This window comes from Oncorhynchus clarkii, chromosome 33, assembly GCF_045791955.1.
Source record: "Oncorhynchus clarkii lewisi isolate Uvic-CL-2024 chromosome 33, UVic_Ocla_1.0, whole genome shotgun sequence".
Classification (NCBI taxonomy): Eukaryota; Metazoa; Chordata; class Actinopteri; order Salmoniformes; family Salmonidae; genus Oncorhynchus; species Oncorhynchus clarkii.
The window spans coordinates 33702471-33720703 of record NC_092179.1 but is presented as its reverse complement, the minus strand read 5'-3'; the positions used below and the strand labels follow the sequence as shown (position 1 = coordinate 33720703).

The 18233-nt window shown below is 43.9% G+C and overlaps 1 protein-coding gene across 2 annotated transcripts in view; it reads left to right on the top strand.

Annotated features, from left to right (window-relative positions):
* Window positions 1-18233, top strand: part of LOC139392751 (protein tyrosine phosphatase receptor type O) — a 129456-nt gene that overhangs the window by 60014 nt on the left and 51209 nt on the right. For both annotated transcript variants that reach the window (XM_071140995.1, XM_071140994.1), the window contains exons 9-11: window positions 13570-13763; window positions 15891-16002; window positions 16405-16568. In XM_071140995.1, the coding sequence (XP_070997096.1) occupies window positions 13570-13763; window positions 15891-16002; window positions 16405-16568 (470 nt within the window). The remainder of the gene's footprint in view (window positions 1-13569; window positions 13764-15890; window positions 16003-16404; window positions 16569-18233) is intronic.

Genomic DNA, 18233 nt, shown 5'->3' with positions numbered 1-18233 from the left:
GAGGATATGTGGTTAATTATAGCTTCCTGTGCCAACCGGAAGTGCCTTAAATGGTGTCTCAGGGGCTGTTTCGAAGGGTTAAAAAAGTCAGATCTGTCCAAAACTTCATATATGTGATTAGGCAACCCCCATGAACTGTAAATCAGTCATTTTTCCCAAAAAAAATCAAAGGAAAAAAAAATCACACTAAAACACAACTTGAATGGAGGGACGTATTGGGGTGCGTAGAGACAGACAGTGGCTGCAATAGTTAGCTTTGTTGGAGCTAAAAAAGAACCGTCAGACCTAGAGTTCCGAAACTTTAGAAACCTGTTCTAGACCTCCGGTCGATGGTGCGTGGTGAGTTATGTGGCTCTAGACGGTTCTCGGACCGAGAAACAGCCTCGTACATTTGCAATACCTTCAATTCATTTTGACCATTACGAAAATGACGACGTTTAGAAAAGTCTCAGAGACGCAAGGCTAGGTGCATTGAAACCGGCTCGGCCCATAGAGACGGACCCCGACGTTTCTGTCCGATAGCTCGTTCAAGGACCCCGTAGGAAGGCATGGAAAATAGTGGATTTTCAGCACCAATTAGGGTTTTTCTCGGACGCCAAATGACCTATCGAGCCGAAACTCGGGATTCGGGGTCGCCTCACATAGGACTTCACATAATGTCCGAACTGGACCCGCAGCTAGAACGTAACTATGTGTTTTACCTTTTTATTATGTTTTAAACTAAAGGCGCTGTGAATTATGGGACTGCTCTGACATATGTGATAGTTGGCTTCTAAATGAGTAGGAAAAAGTGGGTTTGGTGTCATAATGACATCTAATTGACTGATGGACACTGACTTGCTAGTTGACTTTTGTGCATTTGCAATATGTTTAAACGGAGAGGGACCATCACCAAAATGGCATTCTGAAATCAACACAAAAAATGGCATCACCATAGTCTCCAGACTGTGCTGAGTTCAACGAGCTATCCCGCTTGACCGTAGCTCGCTCGGTCTAAGCGCAACGACCATTAGAAAAGTAGGCCCAAAATGAAGCCTGCCCCACAATGTCATTTGCTTTTGAGTGACAGTGAGAGAACCGTTAGGGTGAGAAGAAAAATTCCACCACATGAATGTTCCTAAGGTCCTCCCGATCTGTACAAGCCTAACCTTGACCGTGTGGCATTAACCCTTAAGAGTAAAACAGTGTTTTTTGATCTCACAGATTACAGTGTCATCTCTCCCCATAGGAATACATTGCCTGCACCCCTAATTTCAACCTGAAGTCTATATGGGTTATGAATGCCGTATGAACCTGTCTTCGGTACCAGTCCATCAGGCCACTATGAGGTCTACCTGTGTTGATTCTGAGCTTCCTGGACCAACCGGAAGTGGTTAAAATGCCCCTAAAAGTGTTTACCCATACCCTGCCTGCAGTTTGACAGACATAGTGCATTCAACCCTGTGTAAATCAGTCAGTTCTTAACGTAAGGACTTAAAACTCAGGATTCTGTAACAGCATACCCCAATGGGGATATGTGTTGATTTATAGCTTCCTGTGCCAACCGGAAGTGCCATAACTGGTGTCTCAGGGGCTGTTTCGAGGGGTTAAAAAAGTCTGATCTTTCCAAAACTTCATATGTGTGATTAGGCAACCCCCATGAACTGTAAATCAGTCATTTTTCCCAAAAAAAATCAAAGGAAAAAAAAATCACACTAAAACACACCTTGGATGGAGGGACGTATTGGGGTGCGTAGAGACAGACAGTGGCTGCAATAGTTAGCTTTGTTGGAGCTAAAAAAGAACCGTCAGACCTAGAGTTCCGAAACTTTAGAAACCTGTTCTAGACCTCCGGTTGATGGTGCGTGGTGAGTTACGTGGCTCTAGACGGTTCTCGGACCGAGAAACAGCCTCGTACATTTGCAATACCTTCAATTCATTTTGACCATTACGAAAATGACGACGTTTAGAAAAGTCTCAGAGACGCAAGGCTAGGTGCATTGAAACCGGCTCGGCCCATAGAGACGGACCCCGACGTGCCTGTCCGATAGCTCGTTCAAGGACCCCGTAGCAAGGCATGGAAAAAAGTGGATTTTCAGCACCAATTAGGGTTTTTCTCGGACACCAAATGACCTATCGAGCCGAAACTCGGGATTCGGGGTCGCCTCACATAGGCCTTCACATAATGTCCGAACTGGACCCGCAGCTAGAACGTAACTATGTGTTTTACCTTTTTATTATGTTTTAAACCGAAGGCGCTGTGAATTATGGGACTGCTCTGACATATGTGATAGTTGGCTACTAAATGAGTAGGAAAAAGTGGGTTTGGTGTCAATTGATATCCATTTGGTGTCATAATGACATCTAATTGACTGATGGACACTGACTTGCTAGTTGACTTTTGTACATTTGCAATATGTTTAAACGGAGAGGGACCATCACCAAAATGGCATTCTGAAATCAACACAAAAAATGGCATCACCATAGTCTCCAGACTGTGCCGAGTTCAAGGAGACGCCCCGCTTGACCGTAGCTCGTTCTGAGTGCAGCAAACTTGAAAAAAAGAAGGCCCAAAATGAAGCCTGCACCACAATGTCATTTGATTTTGGGTGGCAGTGAGAGAACCGTTAGGGTGAGAAGCACAATTCCACCACATGAATGTTCCTAAGGTCCTCCCGATCTGAACAAGCCTAACCTTGACCGTGTGGCATTAACCCTTCACAGGAAAACAGGGTTTTTTGATCTCACAGATTACAGTGACATCTCTCCCCATAGGAATACATTGCCTGCACCCCTAATTTCAACCTGAGGCCTATGTGGGTTATGAATGCCGTATGAACCTGTCTTCGGTACCAGTCCATCAGGCCACTATGAGGTCTACCTGTGTTGATTCTAAGCTTCCTGGACCAACCGGAAGTGGTTAAAATGCCCCTAAAAGTGTTTACCCATACACTGCATGCAGTTTGATAGACATAGTGCATTCAACCCTGTGTAGATCAGTCAATTCTTAACGTAAGGACTTAAAACTCAGGATTCTGTAACAGCATACCCCAATGAGGATATGTGTTGATTTATAACTTCCTGTGCCAACCGGAAGTGCCATAATTGGTGTCTTAGGGGCTGTTTCGAAGGGTTAAAAAAGTCTGATCTTTCCAAAACTTCATATGTGTGATTAGGCAACCCCCATGAACTGTAAATCAGTCATTTTTCCCAAAAAAATTCAAAGGAAAAAAAAATCACACTAAAACACAACTTGGAAGGAGGGACGTATTGGGGTGCGTAGAGACAGACACTGGCTCCAATAGTTAGCTTTGTTGGAGCTAAAAAAGAACCGTCGGACCTAGAGTTCCGAAACTTTAGAAACCTGTTCTAGACCTCCCGTAGATGGTGCGTGGTGAGTTACGTGGCTCTAGAAGGTTCTCGGACCGAGAAACAGCCTCGTACATTTGAAATAACTTCAATTCATTTTTGCATCACGAAAATGACGACATTTAGAAATGTCCCAGAGTCGCAAGACTAGGTGCATTGCAAACGTCTCGGCCCATATAGACAGACCCCAACGTTTCTGTCCAATAGCTCATTCAAGGACCCCGTAGCAAGTCATGGAAAATAGTGGATTTTCAGCACCAATTAGGGTTTTTCTCGGACACCAAATGACCTATCGAGCCGAAACTTGGGATTCGGGGTCGCCTCAGCTAGGCCAACACATAACATAAGAAATGGACCCGCAGCTAGAACGTAACTACGTGTTTTATGGTTTTTTTATGGTTTGAACCGAAGGGGTTGTGAATTTTGGGCCAGCTCTGAAGTATGTAATAGTTGGCTACTAAACGAGTTGGAAAAAGTGGGTTTGGTGTCAGTTTGTATCAGTTTGGTGGTCAGAATGATATCTAATTGACTGATGGACTCTTGTCCACTTGACTCTTGTACATTTGCAATATGATCCTATAGTGAAAAAACATCACCAAAAGCGACATTCTGAAATCAACCCAAACGAGCGATTGAGATGACCCAGAATCACTGCAAAGCCATCCCGAGTTCATCGGGCCAGTCAATTTCACATTCCTGCAAGATTTTTATAGCATGACAAATTCGTGATGGTACCTGCCCTTTAAAACATATTGCAAATGCACAGTGACTTTGAAAAAGTAAGAAACAAAAAAAAATACATCTAAAAAATTTTGAGCATGACAAATTCGTGATGGTACCTGCCCATTGAAACATATTGCAAATGCACAGTGACTTTGAAAAAGTAAGGAAACATAAACAAAAAAAATCCAAAATTTTTATTTTTGGGTGACCAGTTGCACGTGCATTTGCAATATGATTCTATAGTGAAAAAACATATTGCAAATGCACAGTGACTTTGAAAAAGTAAGGAAACATAAACAAAAAAAATCTAAAATTTTTTGGGGGGGATGACCAGTTGCATGTGCATTTGCAATATGATTCTATAGTGAAAAAACATATTGCAAATGCACAGTGACTTTGAAAAAGTAAGGAAAAATAAACAAAAAAAATCTAAATTTTTTTTGGGGGGATGACCAGTTGCACGTGCATTTGCAATATGATTCTATAGTGAAAAAACATATTGCAAATGCACAGTGACTTTGAAAAAGTAAGGAAACATAAACAAAAAAAATCTAAAATTTTTTGGGGGGGATGACCAGTTGCATGTGCATTTGCAATATGATTCTATAGTGAAAAAACATATTGCAAATGCACAGTGACTTTGAAAAAGTAAGGAAACATAAAAAAAATCTAATTTTTTTTGGGGGGGATGACCAGTTGCATGTGCATTTGCAATATGATTCTATAGTGAAAAAACATATTGCAAATGCACAGTGACTTTGAAAAAGTAAGGAAAAATAAACAAAAAAAATCTAAATTTTTTTGGGGGGGATGACCAGTTGCACGTGCATTTGCAATATGATTCTATAGTGAAAAAACATATTGCAAATGCACAGTGACTTTGAAAAAGTAAGGAAACATAAACAAAAAAAATCTAAAATTTTTTTGGGGGGATGACCAGTTGCATGTGCATTTGCAATATGATTCTATAGTGAAAAAACATATTGCAAATGCACAGTGACTTTGAAAAAGTAAGAAACAAAAAAAAATACATCTAAAAAATTTTGAGCATGACAAGTTCGTGATGGTACCTGCCCATTGAAACATATTGCAAATGCACAGTGACTTTGAAAAAGTAAGGAAACATAAACAAAAAAAATCCAAAATTTTTATTTTTGGGTGACCAGTTGCACGTGCATTTGCAATATGCTTCTATAGTGAAAAAACATATTGCAAATGCACAGTGACTTTGAAAAAGTAAGGAAACATAAAAAAAATCTAAATTTTTTTTGGGGGGATGACCAGTTGCATGTGCATTTGCAATATGATTCTATAGTGAAAAAACATATTGCAAATGCACAGTGACTTTGAAAAAGTAAGGAAACATAAAAAAAATCTAAATTTTTTGGGGGGGGATGACCAGTTGCATGTGCATTTGCAATATGATTCTATAGTGAAAAAACATATTGCAAATGCACAGTGACTTTGAAAAAGTAAGGAAAAATAAACAAAAAAAATCTAAAATTTTTTTTGGGGGATGACCAGTTGCACGTGCATTTGCAATATGATTCTATAGTGAAAAAACATATTGCAAATGCACAGTGACTTTGAAAAAGTAAGGAAACATAAAAAAAAAAATCTAAAATTTTTTTTGGGGGATGACCAGTTGCATGTGCATTTGCAATATGATTCTATAGTGAAAAAACATATTGCAAATGCACAGTGACTTTGAAAAAGTAAGAAACAAAAAAAAATACATCTAAAAAATTTTGAGCATGACAAATTCGTGATGGTACCTGCCCATTGAAACATATTGCAAATGCACAGTGACTTTGAAAAAGTAAGGAAACATAAACAAAAAAACATCAACACATTTTTTGGGTAACCAGTTGCATATTTTAGATCACAAGATGACAAAGGTATAGTTTGAGCAAAGTAAAGCTTGAATTTTGAGCATGACAAATTCGTGATGGTACCTGCCCATTAAAACATATTGCAAATGCACAGTGACTTTGAAAAAGTAAGAAACAAAAAAAAATACATCTACAATTTTTTGAGCATGACAAATTCGTGACGGTACCTGCCCATTGAAACATATTGCAAATGCACAGTGACTTTGAAAAAGTAAGGAAACATAAACAAAAAAACATCAACACATTTTTTGGGTAACCAGTTGCATATTTTAGATCACAAGATGACAAAGGTATAGTTTGAGCAAAGTAAAGCTTGAATTTTGAGCATGACAAATTCGTGATGGTACCTGCCCATTAAAACATATTGCAAATGCACAGTGACTTTGAAAAAGTAAGAAACAAAAAAAAATACATCTAAAAATTTTTGAGCATGACAAATTCGTGACGGTACCTGCCCATTGAAACATATTGCAAATGCACAGTGACTTTGAAAAAGTAAGGAAACATAAACAAAAAAACATCCAAAACATTTTTGGGTAACTTTGACTTTTGACTTCCTATGAAATCATATTGCAAATAGACAAATCATATTCCTTATGCACAAGTAAAAAAAAAAAATTATGATAATAACATTTTACAAAAGTATATTCATACACTTCTTACACATGATTAATTGTCTTAAAATCGAAACAATTTCGAAAAACGGTCCAGAAAGCACTTTTTTTAGTTTTTAAAGTTTAAAAAAAAAATCAAATTTTCGACTTTTGACTTCCTATGAAATCATATTCCAAATGGAGAAAACATATGCCTTATGCACAAGTAAAAAAAAAAAAAAAAAATGATAATAAAGTATGACTAAAGTATGTTGATAAAGTTCTTATACATGTGTAATTGACACAAAAATTGAAAGAAATTTGAAAAACGGTCCAGAAAGCACTTTTTTAAGGATGTGTGAAGTTTTTTACCAAATTTTGACATTTTTGACTTTTGACTTTTGACTTCCTATGAAATCATATTCCAAATGGAGAAAACATATGCCTTATGCACAAGTAAAAAAAAATAAAAAATAGGATAATAAAGTATGACTAAAGTATGTTGATAAAGTTCTTATACATGTGTAATTGACATAAAAATTGAAAGAATTTTGAAAAACGGTCCAGAAAGCACTTTTTTAAGGATGTGTGAAGTTTTTTACCAAATTTTGACATTTTTGACTTTTGACTTTTGACTTCCTATGAAATCATATTGCAAATGTACAAAACATATGCCTTATGCGCATGTAATTAAAAAAATAAAAAAATATGATAAAAAAATTGGACAAAAGTATATTCATACAGCTCTTACACATGTGTAATTGACAAAAAAATCGAAAGAATTTCGAAAAAAGGCCCAGAAAGCACTTTTTTAAGGGGTGAAAAGTTTTTGAAAAAAATATCCTTTTTTCAAAAATTTTCTTTTGGATGTTGACTTGGGTTACATTTCCAATATGAAAAACCCCGGTGGAGCGCACTCGCCCCCTGTTGGATTTTTGAGGTGTTACAATTGGCAATTGCCATATGGCATTTGCCATATACTTTACACGAATCAACGCCGCTTTGGGTGGTATTGGACATCGTGTATATGGTTTGTCCAATGCCAATATCTTGCCATTCATTTTTGTACAATTCAGGGGGGTATTCCCTTACCTGTTATTATAGACATGGTCTCAGACACTATACTACCTGGGCTGGTCTCTAACTTGTTATTATAGACCTGGTCTCTCAGACACTATACTACCTGGGCTGGTCTCTAACCTGTTATTATAGACATGGTCTCAGACACTATACTACCTGGGCTGGTCTCTAACCTGTTATCATAGACATGGTCTCAGACACTATACTACCTGGGCTGGTCTCTAACCTGTTATTATAGACATGGTCTCAGACACTATACTACCTGGGCTGGTCTCTAACCTGTTATCATAGACATGGTCTCAGACACTATACTACCTGGGCTGGTCTCTAACCTGTTATTATAGACATGGTCTCAGACACTATACTACCTGGGCTGGTCTCTAACCTGTTATCATAGACATGGTCTCAGACACTATACTACCTGGGCTGGTCTCTAACCTGTTATTATAGACATGGTCTCAGACACTATACTACCTGGGCTGATCTCTAACCTGTTATTATAGACATGGTCTCAGACACTATACTACCTGGGCTGGTCTCTAGCCTGTTATTATAGACATGGTCTCAGACACTATACTACCTGGGCTGGTCTCTAACCTGTTATTATAGACATGGTCTCAGACACTATACTACCTGGGCTGGTCTCTAACCTGTTATTATAGACATGGTCTCAGACACTATACTACCTGGGCTGGTCTCTAACCTGTTATTATAGACCTGGACTCAGACACTATACTACCTGGGCTGGTCTCTAACCTGTTATTATAGACATGGTCTTAGACACTATACTACCTGGGCTGGTCTCTAACCTGTTATTATAGACCTGGTCTCAGACACTATACTACCTGGGCTGGTCTCTAACCTGTTATTATAGACATGGTCTCAGACACTATACTACCTGGGCTGGTCTCTAACCTGTTATCATAGACATGGTCTCAGACACTATACTACCTGGGCTGGTCTCTAACCTGTTATTATAGACATGGTCTCAGACACTATACTACCTGGGCTGGTCTCTAACCTGTTATTATAGACATGGTCTCAGACACTATACTACCTGGGCTGGTCTCTAACCTGTTATTATAGACATGGTCTCAGACACTATACTACCTGGGCTGGTCTCTAACCTGTTATTATAGACATGGTCTCAGACACTATACTACCTGGGCTGATCTCTAACCTGTTATCATAGACATGGTCTCTAACCTGTTATCATAGACATGGTCTCTCAGACACTATACTACCTGGGCTGGTCTCTAACCTGTTATTATAGACATGGACTCAGACACTATACTACCTGGGCTGGTCTCTAACCTGTTATTATAGACATGGTCTCAGACACTATACTACCTGGGCTGGTCTCTAACTTGTTATTATAGACCTGGTCTCTCAGACACTATACTACCTGGGCTGGTCTCTAACCTGTTATTATAGACATGGTCTCAGACACTATACTACCTGGGCTGGTCTCTAACCTGTTATTATAGACATGGTCTCAGACACTATACTACCTGGGCTGGTCTCTAACCTGTTATTATAGACATGGTCTCAGACACTATACTACCTGGGCTGGTCTCTAACCTGTTATCATAGACATGGTCTCAGACACTATACTACCTGGGCTGGTCTCTAACCTGTTATTATAGACATGGTCTCAGACACTATACTACCTGGGCTGGTCTCTAACCTGTTATCATAGACATGGTCTCAGACACTATACTACCTGGGCTGGTCTCTAACCTGTTATTATAGACATGGTCTCAGACACTATACTACCTGGGCTGATCTCTAACCTGTTATTATAGACATGGTCTCAGACACTATACTACCTGGGCTGGTCTCTAGCCTGTTATTATAGACATGGTCTCAGACACTATACTACCTGGGCTGGTCTCTAACCTGTTATTATAGACATGGTCTCTCAGACACTATACTACCTGGGCTGGTCTCTAACCTGTTATTATAGACATGGTCTCAGACACTATACTACCTGGGCTGGTCTCTAACCTGTTATTATAGACATGGTCTCAGACACTATACTACCTGGGCTGGTCTCTAACCTGTTATTATAGACATGGTCTCAGACACTATACTACCTGGGCTGGTCTCTAACCTGTTATTATAGACATGGTCTCAGACACTATACTACCTGGGCTGGTCTTTAACCTGTTATTATAGACATGGTCTCAGACACTATACTACCTGGGCTGGTCTCTAACCTGTTATTATAGACCTGGTCTCAGACACTATACTACCTGGGCTGGTCTCTAACCTGTTATTATAGACATGGTCTCAGACACTATACTACCTGGGATGGTCTCTAACCTGTTATTATAGACATGGTCTCAGACACTATACTACCTGGGCTGGTCTCTAACCTGTTATTATAGACATGGTCTCAGACACTATACTACCTGGGCTGGTCTCTAACCTGTTATTATAGACATGGTCTCAGACACTATACTACCTGGGCTGGTCTCTAACCTGTTATTATAGACCTGGACTCAGACACTATACTACCTGGGCTGGTCTCTAACCTGTTATTATAGACATGGTCTCAGACACTATACTACCTGGGCTGGTCTCTAACCTGTTATTATAGACATGGTCTCAGACACTATACTACCTGGGCTGGTCTCTAACCTGTTATTATAGACATGGTCTCAGACACTATACTACCTGGGCTGGTCTCTAACCTGTTATTATAGACATGGACTCAGACACTATACTACCTGGGTTGGTCTCTAACCTGTTATTATAGACATGGTCTCAGACACTATACTACCTGGGCTGGTCTCTAACCTGTTATTATAGACATGGTCTCAGACACTATACTACCTGGGCTGGTCTCTAACCTGTTATTATAGACATGGTCTCAGACACTATACTACCTGGGCTGGTCTCTAACCTGTTATTATAGACATGGTCTCAGACACTATACTACCTGGGCTGGTCTCTAACCTGTTATTATAGACATGGTCTCAGACACTATACTACCTGGGCTGGTCTCTAACCTGTTATTATAGACATGGTCTCAGACACTATACTACCTGGGCTGGTCTCTAACCTGTTATTATAGACATGGTCTCAGACACTATACTACCTGGGCTGGTCTCTAACCTGTTATTATAGACCTGGTCTCAGACACTATACTACCTGGGCTGGTCTCTAACCTGTTATTATAGACATGGTCTCTCAGACACTATACTACCTGGGCTGATCTCTAACCTGTTATCATAGACATGGTCTCTAACCTGTTATCATAGACATGGTCTCTCAGACACTATACTACCTGGGCTGGTCTCTAACCTGTTATTATAGACATGGTCTCAGACACTATACTACCTGGGCTGGTCTCTAACCTGTTATCATAGACATGGTCTCAGACACTATACTACCTGGGCTGGTCTCTAACCTGTTATTATAGACATGGTCTCAGACACTATACTACCTGGGCTGGTCTCTAACCTGTTATTATAGACATGGTCTCAGACACTATACTACCTGGGCTGGTCTATAACCTGTTATTATAGACATGGTCTCAGACACTATACTACCTGGGCTGGTCTCTAACCTGTTATTATAGACATGGTCTCAGACACTATACTACCTGGGCTGGTCTCTAACCTGTCATTATAGACATGGTCTCAGACACTATACTACCTGGGCTGGTCTCTAACCTGTTATTATAGACATGGTCTCAGACACTATACTACCTGGGCTGGTCTCTAACCTGTTATTATAGACCTGGTCTCAGACACTATACTACCTGGGCTGGTCTCTAACCTGTTATTATAGACCTGGTCTCAGACACTATACTACCTGGGCTGGTCTCTAACCTGTTATTATAGACATGGACTCAGACACTATACTACCTGGGCTGGTCTCTAACCTGTTATTATAGACATGGTCTCAGACACTATACTACCTGGGCTGGTCTCTAACTTGTTATTATAGACCTGGTCTCTCAGACACTATACTACCTGGGCTGGTCTCTAACCTGTTATTATAGACATGGTCTCAGACACTATACTACCTGGGCTGGTCTCTAACCTGTTATCATAGACATGGTCTCAGACACTATACTACCTGGGCTGGTCTCTAACCTGTTATTATAGACATGGTCTCAGACACTATACTACCTGGGCTGGTCTCTAACCTGTTATCATAGACATGGTCTCAGACACTATACTACCTGGGCTGGTCTCTAACCTGTTATTATAGACATGGTCTCAGACACTATACTACCTGGGCTGGTCTCTAACCTGTTATTATAGACATGGTCTCAGACACTATACTACCTGGGCTGGTCTCTAACCTGTTATTATAGACCTGGTCTCAGACACTATACTACCTGGGCTGGTCTCTAGCCTGTTATTATAGACATGGTCTCAGACACTATACTACCTGGGCTGGTCTCTAACCTGTTATTATAGACATGGTCTCAGACACTATACTACCTGGGCTGGTCTCTAACCTGTTATTATAGACATGGTCTCAGACACTATACTACCTGGGCTGGTCTCTAACCTGTTATTATAGACATGGTCTCTCAGACACTATACTACCTGGGCTGGTCTCTAACCTGTTATTATAGACATGGTCTCAGACACTATACTACCTGGGCTGGTCTCTAACCTGTTATTATAGACATGGTCTCAGACACCATACTACCTGGGCTGGTCTCTAACCTGTTATTATAGACATGGTCTCAGACACTATACTACCTGGGCTGGTCTCTAACCTGTTATTATAGACCTGGTCTCTCAGAAACTATACTACCTGGGCTGGTCTCTAACCTGTTATTATAGACCTGGTCTCAGACACTATACTACCTGGGCTGGTCTCTAACCTGTTATTATAGACATGGTCTCAGACACTATACTACCTGGGCTGGTCTCTAACCTGTTATTATAGACATGGACTCAGACACTATACTACCTGGGCTGGTCTCTAACCTGTTATTATAGACATGGTCTCAGACACTATACTACCTGGGCTGGTCTCTAACCTGTTATTATAGACCTGGTCTCAGACACTATACTACCTGGGCTGGTCTCTAACCTGTTATTATAGACATGGACTCAGACACTATACTACCTGGGCTGGTCTCTAACCTGTTATTATAGACATGGTCTCAGACACTATACTACCTGGGCTGGTCTCTAACTTGTTATTATAGACCTGGTCTCTCAGACACTATACTACCTGGGCTGGTCTCTAACCTGTTATTATAGACATGGTCTCAGACACTATACTACCTGGGCTGGTCTCTAACCTGTTATTATAGACATGGTCTCAGACACTATACTACCTGGGCTGGTCTCTAACCTGTTATTATAGACCTGGTCTCAGACACTATACTACCTGGGCTGGTCTCTAACCTGTTATTATAGACATGGTCTCAGACACTATACTACCTGGGCTGGTGTCTCAAATGAAACCGTATTCCCTATGTAGGGCACTACTTTAGACCAGGGTCCATAGGGCTAGTGCACTACTTTAGACCCGGGCCCATAGGGGTAGTGCACTACTTTAGACCAGGGTCCATAGGGGTAGTGCGCTACTTTAGACCCGGGCCCATAGGGGTAGTGCGCTACTTTAGACCAGTGCCCATAGGGGTAGTGCACTACTTTAGACCAGGGCCCATAGGGGTAGTGCACTACTTTAGACCAGGGTCCATAGGGCTAGTGCACTACTTTAGACCAGGGTCCATAGGGGTAGTGCACTACTGTAGACCCGGGCCCATAGGGGTAGGGCACTACTTTAGACCAGGGCCCATAGGGAATAGTGTAATATTTGGAACACAGACCTTGTTAATCAAATCATGGATTGGCTGAATCAGCTTGTTGCTTTGGTTTTGAATTTAATCAGCTGTTTGTAGCCTGATGTTGGTTCTGATTGGCTGCCTGGTTTTGTCTGTCTGTCTCCAGAGCCAACGGGAGTGCGGGAGCTGGTGGTGTATTCTCTGAGCCCGACTGCAGTCATCCTGTCGTGGCAGAGACCGTACCACGTGGCATTCAGGAAGTACGTCCTGCAGACATTCTTCTTCAACCCTGTCACGCTGGCTTCCGAGTGGACCACGTACTACGAGATCGCTGCTACCGCCTCAGTCATCGCATCCGTGGTAACTAGTCCCGCCCTAACCCTGACCCAGCCAATCACCTGCCAGCAGGGCCTTAGCCAATCACCTATCTGCCTGTAGCAGGGTTGTAGCCAGACTGTTTTGTGGTGGTACTTTATGTTAGATGACTTGTGTCACTAGGCTCACCCCTCCTCTAGCTCTCTCTTCTCTCTCCCTCCCTACTCCAGAGAGACACAGATCTGTTGTTGGTCTGGTACTGTGGTTGTCCCCTGTTTTAACAGATCTCTCCCTCCCTACTCTAGAGAGAGACAGATCTGTTGCTGGTCTGGTACTGTGGTTGTCCCCTGTTTTAACAGATCTCTCCCTCCCTACTCCAGAGAGAGACAGATCTGTTGCTGGTCTGGTACTGTGGTTGTCCCCTGTTTTAACAGATCTCTCCCTCCCTACTCTAGAGAGAGACAGATCTGTTGCTGGTCTGGTACTGTGGTTGTCCCCTGTTTTAACAGATCTCTCCCTCCCTACTCCAGAGAGAGACAGATCTGTTGCTGGTCTGGTACTGTGGTTGTCCCCTGTTTTAACAGATCTCTCCCTCCCTACTCCAGAGAGAGACAGATCTGTTGCTGGTCTGGTACTGTGGTTGTCCCCTGTTTTAACAGATCTCTCCCTCCCTACTCCAGAGAGAGACAGATCTGTTGCTGGTCTGGTACTGTGGTTGTCCCCTGTTTTAACAGATCTCTCCCTCCCTATTCCAGAGATACACAGATCTGTTGCTGGTCTGGTACTGTGGTTGTCCCCTGTTTTAACAGATCTCTCCCTCCCTACTCCAGAGAGACAGATCTGTTGCTGGTCTGGTACTGTGGTTGTCCCCTGTTTTAACAGATCTTCCCCCTCTCTCCCTCCCTATTCCAGAGATACACAGATCTGTTGCTGGTCTGGTACTGTGGTTGTCCCCTGTTTTAACAGATCTCTCCCTCCCTACTCCAGAGAGAGACAGATCTGTTGCTGGTCTGGTACTGTGGTTGTCCCCTGTTTTAACAGATCTCTCCCTCCCTACTCCAGAGAGAGACAGATCTGTTGCTGGTCTGGTACTGTGGTTGTCCCCTGTTTTAACAGATCTCTCCCTCCCTACTCCAGAGAGAGACAGATCTGTTGCTGGTCTGGTACTGTGGTTGTCCCCTGTTTTAACAGATCTCTCCCTCCCTACTCTAGAGAGAGACAGATCTGTTGCTGGTCTGGTACTGTGGTTGTCCCCTGTTTTAACAGATCTCTCCCTCCCTACTCCAGAGAGAGACAGATCTGTTGCTGGTCTGGTACTGTGGTTGTCCCCTGTTTTAACAGATCTCTCCCTCCCTACTCCAGAGAGAGACAGATCTGTTGCTGGTCTGGTACTGTGGTTGTCCCCTGTTTTAACAGATCTCTCCCTCCCTACTCCAGAGAGAGACAGATCTGTTGCTGGTCTGGTACTGTGGTTGTCCCCTGTTTTAACAGATCTCTCCCTCCCTACTCCAGAGAGACACAGATCTGTTGCTGGTCTGGTACTGTGGTTGTCCCCTGTTTTAGCAGACAAGTCATGCTATGTTATTTTAGATCACATGACCCACTAGGCTCTGAGCATTGCTAACATAACGTAGGAGGTGTAAAAGAAACGCCTGAGAGGGATGCCTCACGTTCTGATCATGATGAGAAAACAATAACTGTTGGGTGGTTCTCTTCTGTATTTTTCAACCAATCCAGTAAGTGTGGAGGAGGAGTTAAATTGGATTGTCTGGAAACCACTTCAGAGAGTACGCTAGCATGTGTCCTAGCTAGTCTTGTTAATATAAACCCCTTCAGAGAGTAGCATGTGCATGTGTCCTAGCTAGCTGTGGTCTTGTTAGTTTCTCCGTCTCTCCTCCTCTCCCCTCCTCCTCTCCTTCTCTCCTCCTCTCCCCTCCCTTCCCTCTCTCCCTCTCCCCTCCTCCTCTCCCTCTCTCCTCCTCTCCCTCTCTCCTCCTCTCCCTCTCTCCTCCTCTCCCTCACTCCTCCTCTTCATCTCTCCTCCTCTCCCTCTCTCCTCCTCTTCATTTCTCCTCCTCTCCCCTCCCTTCCATCTCCCCCTCTCTCCTCCTCTCCCTCTCTCCTCTTCTCCCTCCCTCCTCCTCTTCATCTCTCCTCCTCTCCCTCCTCCAGAGAGTGACAGATCTGTTGCCGGCCTGGTACTACAACTTCCGTGTTACCATGGTGACGTGGGGCGATCCCCCTCTCAGCTGCTGTGACAGCTCTACTGTTAGCTTTGTTACAGGTACCACACACACACACACACACACACACACACACACACACACACACACACACACACACACACACCCAATGGCACCACACACACACACACCACACACAAACCCACCCCATGGCACCACACACACACACACCACACACACACACACACACACACCACACACAAACCCACACCATGGCACCACACACACCATGGCACCACACACACCATGGCACCACACACACCATGGCACCACACACCCCATAGCACCACACACACCATAGCACCACACACCCCATAGCACCACATACACCCCATAGCACTACACACCCCATAGCACTACACACCCCATAGCACCACCCACACTATGGCACCACACACACCATGGCACCACACACATCCTCATGTCCTCCTGCTCTGCCCCAGCTCCTGAGGCCCCCCACATCTCGTCAGTAGACTACAACCATGGGACTCTGTACGTCCGCTGGACCTACGGGGAGCTCTTCATAGACATGTCCCACAGCAGGATGCTACACTGGCAGGTCACAGCTCACGGCAAGAAGGGATCCAAGAGGACTTACTCCACTGATGTGAGTCACTGACACCTCCACACCTCCACACCTTCACACCTCCACACCTCCAGACCTCCACACCTCCACACCTCCACACCTTCACACCTCCACACCTCCAGACCTCCACACCTCCACACCTCCAGACCTCCACACCTCCACACCTCCAGACCTCCAGACCTCCATACCTCCACACCTCCACACCTCCACACCTCCACACCTCCAGACCTCCACACCTCCCCACCTCCAGACCTCCACACCTCCAGACCTCCATACCTCCAGACCTCCACATGACACCTCCAGACCTCCATACCTCCACACCTCCATTACTCCAGACCTCCACACCACATCACACCTCCAGACCTCCACACCTCCATACCTCCACACCACACCTCCAGACCTCCAGATCTCCAGACCTCCACACCTCCATACCTCCACACCACACCTCCAGACCTCCAACTCTCCAGACCTCCAGCTCTCCAGACCTCCACACCTCCAGACCTCCACACCTCCACACCAGACCTCCAGATCTCCAGACCTCCAGACCTCCACACCCCCAGACCTCAATACCTCCCCACCTCCAGACCTCCACACCACACCTCCAGACCTCCAGATCTCCAGACCTCCACACCTCCAGACCTCCACACCTCCACACCTCCACACCTCCACACCACACCTCCAGACCTCCAGATCTCCAGACCTCCACACCTCCAGACCTCCACACCCCCAGACCTCAATACCTCCCCACCTCCAGACCTCCACACCACACCTCCAGACCTCCAGACCTCCACACCACACCTCCAGACCTCCACACCTCCAGACCTCCACACTATTTATCCCTCTTATAGCTTGGGGGGGTAGAAGCTGTTCAGGGTCCTGTTGGTTCCAGACTTGATGCATCGGTACCGCTTGCCGTGTGGTAGCAGAGAGAACAGTCTATGACTTGGGTGGCTGGAGTCTTTGACAATTTCTAGGGCCTTCCTCTGACACCGCCTGGTATAGAGTTCCTGGAAGGCAGGGAGCTCGGCCCCGGTAATGTGTTGGGCTGTACACAATACTCTCTGTATCACCTTGCGGTCAGATGCCGAGCGATACCAGGCTGTGATGTGTTGGGCTGTACACAATACTCTCTGTATCACCTTGCGGTCGGATGTCGAGCGATACCAGGCGGTGATGCAGCCAGTCAAAATGCTCTCAATGGTGCAGCTGTAGAACCTTTTGAGGATCTGAGAACTAATGCCAAACCTTTTCAGCCTCCTGAGGGTGTGATCTTGTCATATCAGTGTGTAGTGTTGGCCTGACAGTGTGTTTTATCCCTGTTCTCCCTGCAGGTCACCGTAATGTGATGGGTGTGTGTAGTGTTGTCCTGACAGTGTGTTATCCCTGTTCCCCCTGCAGGTCACCGTAATGTGATGGGTGCCAGTCTGGCCCTGACAGTGTGTTTTATCCCTGTTCTCCCTGCAGGTCACCGTAATGTGATGGGTGTGTGTAGTGTTGTCCTGACAGTGTGTTATCCCTGTTCCCCCTGCAGGTCACCGTAATGTGATGGGTGTGTGTAGTGTTGTCCTGACAGTGTGTTTTATCTCTGTTCTCCCTGCAGGTCACCGTAATGTGATGGGTGTGTGTAGTGTTGTCCTGACAGTGTGTTATCCCTGTTCCCCCTGCAGGTCACCGTAATGTGATGGG